General features: G+C 39.5%; 1 protein-coding gene across 5 annotated transcripts in view; it reads right to left on the reverse strand.

Moving 5' to 3' along the window:
• PCDH15 (protocadherin related 15) overlaps nt 1-13,210 on the reverse strand; it is a 1,154,330-nt gene that overhangs the window by 577,784 nt on the left and 563,336 nt on the right. For all 5 annotated transcript variants that reach the window (XM_083149096.1, XM_083149095.1, XM_083149094.1 and 2 more), the window contains one exon: nt 2,361-2,469. In XM_083149096.1, the coding sequence (XP_083005222.1) occupies nt 2,361-2,469 (109 nt within the window). The remainder of the gene's footprint in view (nt 1-2,360; nt 2,470-13,210) is intronic.

A 13,210-nucleotide genomic window follows, 5' to 3' on the forward strand; every position in this document is an offset into this window, starting at 1 on the left:
ATAGTAGATGACTTTTTGAACAATTTTGCAGATTCTGACACATTGGAAAGTCCAAATGTTCAAAACTTCCAGTGTGAACACATACAGGGCCTATGGAAGACATTGCTAGTGAGGGCCATACTGCAGAATGCAGCATGGACCCTGCCATCACACCATCACTACCAGCATTGACAAGTGTGTATGCACTTGCTGATGCTGGCTCCCCTGCGGTGCCCCATCACCCGTAATGTTGCCGAGTCCTCAGCTGTATCCTCAGCTATAGGCTACAGTAGTAGAATACATTTTAAATAATCTGTATAAAAACCTAGCATTGGCAAAGCACACTAAGGGCATAGTCACATATTTGTGAACTAATGAAGATGGACACAAAATTAATACAATTGCCCCTTTCCACTCTAATTACCAGTCCACCGATGTCCTCCCCTACCTTACTCCAAACACCACCATCCTCCCACACTATCATTGATCCACTCTAATTTGGTTTATACCCTCTTCATTCAGCTTTCATATAGTGTTCCAATTTTTAAAACATATTTTTTCATTGAAGCCTACCATGCCTCCTTCTAATTGTAAAGCTCCTGTACTGCTAATGTGTTACATTTTCTTCCGTGTGCCAACCAACTACAGTATACAGTATATATTCCTCAATAATGTAAGTCACAATACATAATTATGTTGTTTGCACATTGTAATTACACATTTATGTCAGCTGTGAATGTATCTGTATGTACAGTGTATATGTGACATGGTGTTTGCTCTTTATTCTATCTACAGTGCTATAGAAATTTATTTACAAATAAAAGATATATCAATTATGGGGGCATTTTGACAGGTGTAAATTCAGGCTGATCGCTAAAACTTCAACATTTGACTGATTGTGGATTAATCTCTGACTCTTCAACTGTGTTTTTTGTGCATATTTAAGCAGTTCTTTTTGCATGCAGCCTCACATCTGGAGAAACCATTGCTGGCCACTATCTGTGGTCTACATGCAAAATAAAAGCAGTATCTACCAGCTTGCAAAATAAATAAATGCATGAGTACTGCTTGCACTGTACAGGGGTGGATTGGGAACTAAAAGGGCCCTGGAAAAATGTATAGAAGTGGCGGTACTTATGTATTATCTGGGCTCCCATGTTAAATGCAACCCATTTTTTCATACCCCTACTATCCAACTACGCATGGAGTTGATTTTATATAGTGTGGCGAGCGCAGCGAGCCACCGCACCCGAATCGTGGCGAGCGTAGCGAGCCCCGCAAGGGGACGCGGTCTCATAAGAAGAACGGGAGCACAGATATTACATAAGTACCGAAGTGGCCTCATGTGGGCGCCAGCAGATCAAATGTAGGCTGAACCAATAACAACATAGGTGGGATTAATACATTGCTTCACCTTTGTGGAAGCTGTGGGTTTCAATATGCTTGGCAGTTTGGAGGCCCTCAGATCGTTAAGCTGCCATGACAAACCTCCACATTTCAAATAATACCCCACCACCTCCCACTGAGGTTGATCACAGACCCAAAAACCTCCATCAAGCAGACAAATAACTCATTACAATTATCCCACCCATCCATCAGTGGAGACCAGAATACCCCAGACACTGTTGCACACCTAGCTACCACCCACTTCTGCCCATTTAACAGATGTCACAATGAATATAGGTGGACACTGGTCTTAGATGAGTATTTGCAGCATTGGGTACTCTACTCTGTAAAATGGCAATGTTTGTTTATGTGGGAGACAGGAGGGGGACGGTGCACATCTTCTTTTTTTTTACAAAGTCACTGGCTGACAGGAGGCCTTATGGTTTGTACACACAGTGAGATTCCTTTGCTATTCGACTAAGAATTGATTGCTATGAAATCTTTGCTAACTCGTGCTATTTACATACAATTCTTACTATCTACATTTAATCTGCACTATATAGTCATTGCTGCACTGACTATTTGGCTTTTTTATTTCAGCTAAACGCTCTGCGCATTGGCACCGAATCGGGATAGAAAGTTAAAAAATATGTTCTATCTTCATTCGATGTCTGTGCGATCCCGATTCGATTTTGACTATATAGTCAAAATCGAAGGGTAAATTGTACCGTGTGTACACAGCATTACATGTGCTTTGGCCTACTGGGGATATTCCCAGTGAGAGCAGAGTATCCAACATGCATTGTCAAGGAACAATGCTGCTGGTACAGACCTGAATACATCTTGCAATGGTTATGGCTCAGATTATGTAATACATATGTTATTTTTCCATGCAGTTTCCTTCAACATGCCTCTAATTTATAACCAGGTCATTTGTATACAATACATGATGCTTAAAAGTGTTAAGCAAAGGTAGAATGGTTACAAAGACTCACCAACTAGGATGAAGAACAGGATGCCAGGCCGGTCAGAGACTGGAAAAATATCCTTGTCTTGGTCTTCAGCATGTATAGATGGTGTGACATTAACTGGATTCACTCTTGCCTAAAACAGAAAAACAAATTCACAAATGTATTTTAATATTTAAATTTACTTCAGTGGGTCCATTTATTCAATACATCTTTTATATGCAGTGCAAACACTGGATACTGTACATCATTTACTGTACATACACCTATAACATTAAAAGGCTCAGAGTTTTAAACTTTGGTGGTTAATTTCATTATAGCAAATCCAATAATTTTATAAACTAAACTGAAACTGATGGTTTTGTACACAGTATACACTGCTTCATGGGCAGAGAAAATGGTCAGAGGGATATATTAATACATAGCAGGTATTCCATCGATCACATCACACAGCTAGCATTGTATCATGATAATAATTGCTAGAACACATTGTAATCCAGTATATCCAGTATATGATTCCTTACATTTTATACATGTATCGATCTCTTATTTGTTAGCATATGGTAAAACATTCCAACAGCTAACAGAACGGAATGACTGAGATAGGCATGCAGTGGGTTAAACATTCGAGGCTGTGACGACGTAGTGAAGCATGTGACTCAGCATCCAATAAGGATGCAGGGGTGGCAAAGTTAGCTGAGGATATGAGTTTCAGGAAGAGGAGGAGCCTCCCTCTTTTTCCTTAGTTTCCCACCCTCCCTCCCCTACTGTTAGGCTGCTGGTAGGGTGTTTTCTTAGTGTTGGCTGTTTGGCTGGAAAGAACAGCAGGTTAATCAATTTAGGGTCTTCTTTAAAGGTTGATTCACTGTATATAGTTGTTTTTGGTGTGCTCACCTTTGTTGACTATAAGCCTTCACTGGGTCACCCGGCCAGGGACAGTGACACCACCCGGACGGGTGGTCAGTCAATCTAGAAGGCTGAGTGGATACCGATTGTTGTTAGGATATTGGTTGATTAGTTAGGATAGTTATGGGTGGCAGTGGCAAAAGCAGGATTTTCAGAAGGGGGTTTCCAGAGGGGCGGAGCAAAGCACGGAGATGGACACTTAGGTGACCCAGTATATGCCGGGTCAGTTAAAGTATTATAGATAGACCAAATGTTTATAAATAATATATATATATATATATATATATATTTATTATATACATACAGGGGGTCAACAGCAGTGTAGACCCCTGGGCATAGCAATGTATTGGGGCCCCTACAGATCCTCCGGTGGTAGGGGTGGGGGAAGCTTTGATGTCCCGCTGGTGGTAGGGGATATTATATCAACCGCTCAGCATGTACAGCCTGGATCAGCAAGCTACTAGTGTCCTTCAAAGGGGGAGAGTCCCAGCTTTTGGAATATACCCTCAGAAAAACTCTAAGTCAGACAGAACCTGAAATATCTGACTGAGAAGAGCAATTAACAGGCTTGGATGGGGACCACTGCTTTGAAGTCAGATATCTCCGGTTCCCAAGGGCCGATTTTTAAAATTCTTGTACCCATGGAAAGAGGAGACCCTCAGCTTTCAGCCTAGGGCCCTTAGACTCCTAGGGGGTTTCTGGGTACTCAGAAACCCCCCTGCCTGCGCCACTGGGTGGAATTGAAATAATAGCCTTTCTATCTTGACCACCATTAATTCATTTTTATTAATCAAGTGGGGCTAATCAATAAATTGATTTCAAGTTGTTTAATAAATTACAGCAAACAATTTCTGACAAACCTACAGTAAGTCTGTTGGTCGTTATTTCAGGTTTAAAGTTAAGTTAAGTGTTAATCATGACATGATTACTTTTATTAATCAGACCTTGATCACAAAGATGCATTGAATTTTATACTGAACAACTACAAGCAAGCATTGACTAACAAGTGTTAAATAAATAAATAAAAACCTGTTTCTAGGTAATGAAACAATATACACCATCTGCCAACAGCTTGTTTGTTGTGATTAACGGCAAAGCTAGCATTTATCAGGGGTGAATAAGGTCTTTAATTCCTGTGTTATTCAAAAGGCTGAACTACAGAATTTTCATCTGCTTATTACTGAAACATACTGTAATTCTGTTCCAAAAACACAACATCTACAAGGGCTGTAATTATATCGGTTTCAGAATTCTTTTTCCATCATACGAAGTCATATTAAAGTTCACTGTACCAAAATGAAAGTGCACTGTACCAATGAGGGGTTTAAACAACAAAAAAAAATTATTTAGCAAAAACAAAAAGTATCTCAAATTACCAGATGCACACCCATTACATTTCAGTTATGCTGAATTACTTCTGGCATTTCTTTATCTGTGAAACCTAATTTTATATAATTCTATTAATTCCTCTACTTTAAAGTGTGTGTGTGTGTGTGTGTGTGTGTGTGTGTGTGTGTGTGTGTGTGTGTGTGTGTGTGTGTGTGTGTGTGTGTGTGTGTGTGTGGGGGAGGGGGGGTGATACAGGTTGGTTTGCAACAGCAAACTCATTCTTTAATGGACAACACCATGTGCACTGCAGGTGGGGCTGGTGTAACATGTGCAGAGAGTTACATTTGGGGGAGGTATTTTGTTTCTGTGCAGAGTAAATACTGACTGCTTTGTTTTTACACTGCAATATAGATCTCAGCTTGAACACACCCCACCCAAATGTAACTCTCTCTGTACAAGTTACATCTGCCCCACCTCAAGTACACATGGTTTTGCCCATTAGAGAGTGATTTTTTTGAGAACCAACCTGTATTAGGCTCTATATTTCATGTGTATGTAAATATATAACTTTATGTACATTTATAGTTGCATGCAAATGGGACATATTGCATGCACAGAATTCCGAATCAATATTTACACAACTTATGTTAGCGATTGCATCAACCCTATGGATTGGCTTGCTCACATAGCCACAGGGGCAGATGTACTAAGCCTTGGAAAAGGAAAGTGGAGAGAGCTAATGTACCAGCCAATCGGCTCCTGACATTTTTCAACCATGTGTGGAGCTTCCATTGAGTTGCATACGACAATGAGTTGCTCAAAGTTGTATATGATCTGACACATGTGCAGAATGAAAAACTGCATGATCCACCCATTGAGCAGGCCTGCAAATAACTCTGTTTCAGGCTCTTATATAATTCTGATATCACTAATTTGCTTAAACGGTCGTGTATCGAGCAGTGCAAAGAGTATAAGACTGAAAAACTTGCTCATAGCAACCAATCATCTTCTAACTTTCTATAGAATGTACTTAAATGCTGCAGTAAAGCTAATTTGCTGCTACAGTATGCACAACTTCTCCACTCTTTGCACTGCTTGACACATATCCAGTGCCAGATTAAGCCTTTAGGGGGCCCGGGGCACTTTAGACAGGGGGGCCCCCCTTGCACTTGTCATTACTGGCCGCAAACTGCATGAGGGAATATTAAACTGTCAAAACACAGAGTAAAGGCAGTATAAACTTGGTCAATGGGTAACTTCAGGGGATATATATATATATATATATATATATATATATACACACACACACACATACATACATACATACATACATACATACATACATACTGTACCACATGAAAAGCCTGTGTTTGTCCCTCTGCACCTTACTCTGTAGGAGACATCACAGTCCCAGCGCTGCCTGATTAAAAACCCTCCCATGACTAGGCTGCTGCTGCTGTTATCCATGGGCCTGAGAAGCATGTAATGAGCTCCACCAATCAGAGCTCAGCACAAACGTCTCAGCCTCTGCCCTCTGGTGCAAAGTGTCATGGGACTTAGTCAACTCCCAGTAATGCACTGCACACTTGGCTCCCAATGCTCAGCACCATTAATCATTGTCACATTGGCAGATAGGTGAAGCTGCAGAACTACCCCACTCCCATGCACAAAACCTTTTTTTTTTTTAATACATGCCAACCACAGGGGCCCCTAGCTAGAGGGGGGCCCAGAGGCACTGTCCCCTTGTGCCCCCATTATAATCCGGCCCTGCACATATCCCTCGTAGTGCTTTATAACCATAATTTATTTCAATAATAAGATAAGATGAGGGTAGGTAGCTAAAAGGAACACAGTGAAAAAAAAGGAAAACAAAACATTAAAATATAATATATAATTGAATATGAAATAACTAAAATTCTAGTAGTATTTTTGTAATGGTGGCAAACATTCAATGTGTTCGAGCTACAACAGCAATATAGAAATAGAAATCCGTACTGATCACTTGGAGAAGCTTAATTGCAATATGCACTCACCAAAGTGAAATACTGTTGAGATAATTTTCTTAAGCAAGTGTTTTTATCCTCTCTGCCTAGCCAAGCCAGTAACTACTTGCGCCAAAATAAATTCACTACCATGCCCATTTTACTGAACATATGTAAACACTTCAAGCAAAACCTGCTGTGAAAATGAAGTTAAGCGTCTGTATAAATACTTCACAACAAACAATTTGTTTGAAATTCCTTCCAAAGTTAAAACGTATCTTCCACGGTGTAGTATAAAGACTTCAAACAGCAAGCACTCCCTGTTTTATTACTATTAAATGCTGCTTTGCTAGTGTCATTGCCAGTTTCGTTAATCAAAAAATTGTATAGTAAATTGTTGCAGAAATGTAGCTTATAATATGAGTTTACACAATAGTAACAAACGTTTCTGTAAAACAAACACATGCACACCCACACCAGATAACACCCCCACTAGGGTTAATTTTAATATTGTATGTGGCTATTTTAAAGAAAATGTATGACAAGCTTGCTTTGGCCAAGGAGTTGTTTTTAATCTTAAATAATTAACAATGGGAAGGACGTTTTACCTAATTTCAATTATATATTATACTACATACTACACTTAGTAGGATATTTAATAGCCCCTGAATTATTTGTGCTACAAAATTATTATTTTTTTTTACTTTTCATTATTTTATTTTTTTCATCCAATTAAATTGTACTCGTTTTTTTTTTTTGCCACATATCATTGGGTTGTTTCCAGATCTATTTATTTTAAAGAAAAACACAGCTGATAGGGCTGGTTATCTGGACTTTTGTTTCATTTGCCAGCATGCTAAACAAAATCCACAATAACTGCCAGCATGGATGATAAATGAAAATCCCTGGAGTTGGGAAGTAATTAGCCACATTCAAATACCATGTTGTATTTCCCTTATAGATCATATAAAACAGTGTTATACTCTTGTTATGCATACAGTATATACAGTATGTATCTGTTTTCTAATGGGCAGAGGCAGGAAAAGTATGTAGGGGAAGGGCTCCCGTTTGACACTTAACAGTATTATATCTCCACTCCTCAAATTGCAAACTATATTTATCGGTTCCTCCCCCTTCAGGGGATCCTCCGAAGATGGCCCAATCTCCACCAGCCAAAGATCTCCAAGCTCAAATGTTGCAGATAGGAAGTGAAATTGGAGAAGTTCTAACACATCTTCGAGCACTCCCTTCTAAAAAAGATCTACAAGCGCTCGATTCGCGCCTTCAGGATTGTTCCAGTCCCAGATTGCACAGTCCAAGCCTACATTAAAAAACTAGGGATGAGAGTCCTTTCTTTGGAGGATGAGATGGAAAATGACACTGATCACTTTACCTCTATAAAAGAGGTGCTCTCTATACAGCCTGCCAATCTGAAAGCACTACAATACAAGCTGGAGGACTTGAACAATTATGGGCGTAGAAATAACGTCAGGGTAGGAGGTCTTCAAGAATCTGTTCCCCCTTCTGGACTCATAGATGCACTCACCAAGATGTTTGGAGAAGTACTAGGTCTCGACCCTGAACCCCTATAGAATTCGACTGGGCCATAGAGTCCTCCTGCCTAAGAGTTTGGCATCTGCTCATCCAAGGGACGTAATATGTAGTCTTCATTTTTTTTCCCTAAAGGAAGATCTACACTGGAAGGTGCGAGATTTCGAGGCTGTTGATTTTAATAGAGCTCGAGTACAGATTTTTCAGGATCTCTCGTGGCATAAGCTTTAGCAGAGAAGATTGCTAAAACCCCTAAAAGAAACACTACGAAAATTGAATCTAAAATATAGGTGGGGTTTCCCGTTTTCCCTGCAGATCTCCCATGCCGGAAAACTGTTATCCTTGCACTCTCCTGCTGACCTGCCTTACTTTTGCTCTAAACTGGGCTTGGAAAACATCTTCCTCCCTGATCTGCTGTCTATTTCCCCTTCCAAAACCTCCAAGAGGGATAGATGGCACTATGTCCGAAACCTGAAAAATTCCAAGGGAGAAACTTCTCCCCGATCACAAGATCTCCCTTGATTGGACTATGAATGGTAATTATCTTTAATAAACATTGACACACTGGCCCTTATTTTAGTTGAATCGGACGGATGCATTTTTCAGACGGAACCGAGTGTTCCTTGCCCAGCCTACCGTACAGATAACTCACACCGTCCGACCATTGAATGATGGACCGAGTAGTCAGGCAGCACCGAGTGCTCCAGACCACACAGACATTTTTCCGAATGAAAGCAGGGATATGGGCGGGCAGCTGACATCCGGCTATGTCAGCTGTCCGTCTCCCTACACGTGCGTCATGGCTGCATTACCATACATATGCCCAGAGTTTTCATGGGAACACCCATGAAACGTGGGGGGTACGCATATGTTAATGAGCCTAAACAGCCCTTCACGCCCCTCTCCACCCCCTGATCGGATGGTTCCGTACTATCATTTTCTGTATGGAACTCATGCCGTGTTCGTATGTGTGAGGCGTTCGCACAAATGCGCAGATACGCCTCCGCACATGCACAAACACCAACCATCGGCCATCCGTCCACATTCGGAGCCATCTGACTCAATCAAAATAAGGGCCACTATGTGCATTTGTAATTGTTGGTTATATAAAATTTTATCACAATAAGCTGTTCTTACACTATGCCTTCTCTATTAGGTGCAAATGTTATTTTCATTCTAATTTGGTTCCTTATCTGTTTAGGTAGAGCCTTTTGTTTTCCCCCTTTTTCATCTATTGATTGAGACTTTTCTAATTGGGTTAATATAGTCACGGCCCCTAGTTCCCCCTACTGCAAATTTTGTTTGTTTTTACAAGAACCTTTGTGGCCTCCCCAGTGTCTGCATGTGGTTGTATGCTTGTAGTTGTTGCCAGTTTTATTTGGTCATGCTATGTTTTCTCCCTATGGTTTACTGCACTCTTTCTCCTTTTTTCCTCATTTTTTTTCCTGCCTTTCTCTTTTCCCCTTTGGATCCAATGTTGCTCTTTACCTCCCTCTTTCATGTGTTTAGATGGCATTAACTTTAGAGGACACAGGCTCTACATTCCTTCTACAGGGAGAGAGCAGACATAGTACTCGTCCAAGAGACCCATTTTTTTCAGGCTGAGTTGACCCCTTGTCTTAGTAATTAATTACTTACACTTACATATGGTCCAGGATACTTCTGTTGGCCCCATGACCTGGTCCGATCATGCCCCTGTACACCTTGATCTCTCTGTAGGTGCCATGAATCCCCCACACCGCTCCTGGCAATTTAATGAGTCCTTCCTCTCTGACCCTTATTGTAAATCTCAGTTAGAGGACACCTTAGTTATGTATATAGATTGTAATGTTTCCCCCGAATATGACCATTTGGGAAGCCCATAAAAGCGTTGTACGTGAGAAATTAATCTAACTTGGGTCGTACTTAAGAAAATAACAGCAAAGTCAGATTAATAATCTCCCAAAAATTTAGCTGTTGGAAATTATCTTATAGGAAAAGATGCAATACTGTAGGCATTACCATTGGAGGAATAAACCAGGTAAAAGGCTCGCTAGAGCACTTCGCACTCAGAGGTCCCTCTCCTTTATTTCATCTGTCAAAGACGCTCAATGACGAGTGATCCATGACACGGAGTCTATTGAAACAGCCTTCTGCTCAAACTGCCATACTGCTGGTCGGATATGTGGGAGAACATCTTTACAGAACACTCCATTGAAATGGTCACCAGGAGGAACTAATGCCCTCCTAAGGGCTATATGCTTTTTAATTCACCAAAATTGTGAGTTTTCCCAATAAATTACTCCTTTTTTATTAAAGTGGTATTGCACTATTTCTACTTGTTTTGAGCACCACATGAAAAAGAGGGAGAAATCAAAGCTGATTCAAGTAAAAGCAGCCATTCTTCTTTGCTATGCTCATTTATTCTGCTCCCATGTGAGTGTGGTGTAAAAAATAAAATTATTCACCAGTCATCAAACATTATTTGCCCTATGTCAATGTTTATTTTTTAGTATTCAAAGGAGATACTTGAGTTTTGTACGTTTTTTGTGTAATTCGCCAGGGTGCACTATTTCCCCTTTGTCTATTGTTATATTTCTAAAGCCTATCTGGTGAAGGCTTTACTGTGACTTCCAGGCTGAATATCACATATTGTGCTGTGGAGATCTGTTGTATTTTCCCTGTTACATAGTACATAGCCAATAAAGGCAATAACTTTATTTGTAACCAGGGAACCTATAATAAACAACCTGTAAGACTTAATCCAATAATTACTGGTCATAATACCCTGGTGGGAATTTTTCCTCAGTACACCAAGCACCACAACTCTCAGCTACTTTTACCTATGTTTTAAACTTTAAAAACACATCTTTTATTTTTTCTTTCACTATACGTGTGTATGTCAATGTCATTTTAACCTCTTATTTCGCTACATTGTGGGTGTCTCCTTATCCAATTCATATTAATAAAGATAAAAGGAGCAATCCACTATTTTTTAGAAATAACTGAATTTCATGTTGGTACTTTCTATCCATGGCTTGTTAGAAGTGCATCCGCAAACAACCTCTTTTCTCTTGTCTGCTCTGAATCATTACGATTAGTTGGTCAGGATGGCACCCCCACTGGTATAAACTAATGTACAGTGGTCCACTGCCTGTTCAATTAAGGGCCTAAATTGTTCAGTGTGTGCAGATTTAAAAAAAAAAAACCTTTGTGTCCTCCCGTTTATCCCTTGAGAAGATACAATTTCCAATCACAAAATTATGCTGGTGTCATAGATCTTGAAGTCATCTCATTGAAAATAAAAACTCTTATTTGAACAGCTTTCCTTTAATTTTTTAGCTGCAATTGTACATATGTACACCACTTCTACATGCCACTATGCATGTGACCAATGGCAGGATGTGTTGCATTCCAAATGCAATGTGTGATGCATCACTTCAAATCAGAAAAAGTTGGATCAAATCCTAAAAAAGACAATATGATGCTTGTCTCTATTTTGGAAGCAATGTGTAGGATATACAGTATGTGCTGTATATGAGATATACAGTATGATATACAGTATGTGCTGTATATGAAGAACTATCGAAAGAATCTGATCGGGAGGACAATTGATAGGCAATTTATTTTTTTAGCACGTCATACACAGCACATCAATAAAAAATGGTGGCGTTTAAAAAAACAGCTCAGAGGTTAATCTACAGTGAGTTCATTGGTTTATATTGGTATCACCAAGTTCAATCTTCAACTGTACTTCCTCATCACAAAATAAATGTCTAGCATGGTGCTTTGTCAATCTGATTCATACTGGAGGTCCGTTCATGCCACTTATTTTATGCAACTTGTATGAATGGGGTTTACTGTAAAATGTGTTTCTATATTACTGTTATTTTTCAATAAATACAAAGCACAAGTAGATAGTTCTCAATGCTGTGTTACAGCATTTTACTTATTTTGCCATTTTGGATTGAAAGAAAAAGTAATAGACTAACTATCATAAATAAGCGCTGCTTTCTAATTTACAATTGCTCATGCAGATAGATATTTCTCAGTACATTGTCAATCCATGTATAAAAAAAATGCACATGCGAGCTCATCCCTTATCCAAATATCCATTATCCAAATTATTCCAAAAACCATAGTCTCCAAAATGTTATTATTTTATTTTTTAGTTGTTGCTAAAAACCTACTGGGGGTATCTGAAACTGCCAAACTGGGGCAAAAACATTTAACTGGAACTAAATATGTGCATGGACATGATTGTTCGGCATTCAAATTCAGTGTCTGAGATTGTATACACACTTTGATTTATGCACAAATAAAATATATTTGTGTACATTTCATGTGTTTAATGTGCTTATACAACATAAATGCAAGACACCTCAAATATACAAAAATCCAAAATATGCAATTATCTGTTATCCAAAATCCGTCTGGTCCCGAGCAATTTGGATAAGGAATACTCAACCTGTATGAGCATTACATATCTGAAAACTGATACTGAAAAGAACATTATGCAGAAATGAAATACTATGTGATTTAATTTGGATATATATACACATACACACACACACAAGTTTACTAGGCACTCATGAGATTTTTTACTGTGCAGCGGCAGATAATAAATGTGAAACTGACACAAAGATTGTCAGTCAACGTTTCGGGCCAATTGCCCTTTACCAAGACATGAATAAAACTATATCAAGCGTCCATGTGGTTCCCTATACAATGGTAAGACCATTAGACAATTCAAGGAGCAGATCGCCTTGAATAAATCCAGCATCAGGGCTTCCCTTAGCAGGGAAGGATTAGACCAACCGGTCACAAGATATTGGAAACAATTTAAACACAGTTTACCCAACATGAAATACAAGATGATTGACTGTATACCTGACAGCCTGCATAGTGGAGATAGAGGACGTGCCCTACTGAGGTTGGAAGCCCCATAGTCTCAATGAGATTCTCCTCCTTTCCTGCTTTTTATAAATCCCCCATATGAACTTATTAACTCGGACATATCCGTGGCGTTCAAGAACCTTTCTGGCTCTTGATCAGACTTTCTTTAGCACCAGTTATAACATGTTTAACCTTCACCTGTTGCCCCCTTGACACTGCCATCTTTCGTTCTGT

Source organism: Crinia signifera, chromosome 6 (genome assembly GCF_055691185.1).
Source record: "Crinia signifera chromosome 6, ASM5569118v1, whole genome shotgun sequence".
Lineage (NCBI taxonomy): Eukaryota > Metazoa > Chordata > Amphibia > Anura > Myobatrachidae > Crinia > Crinia signifera.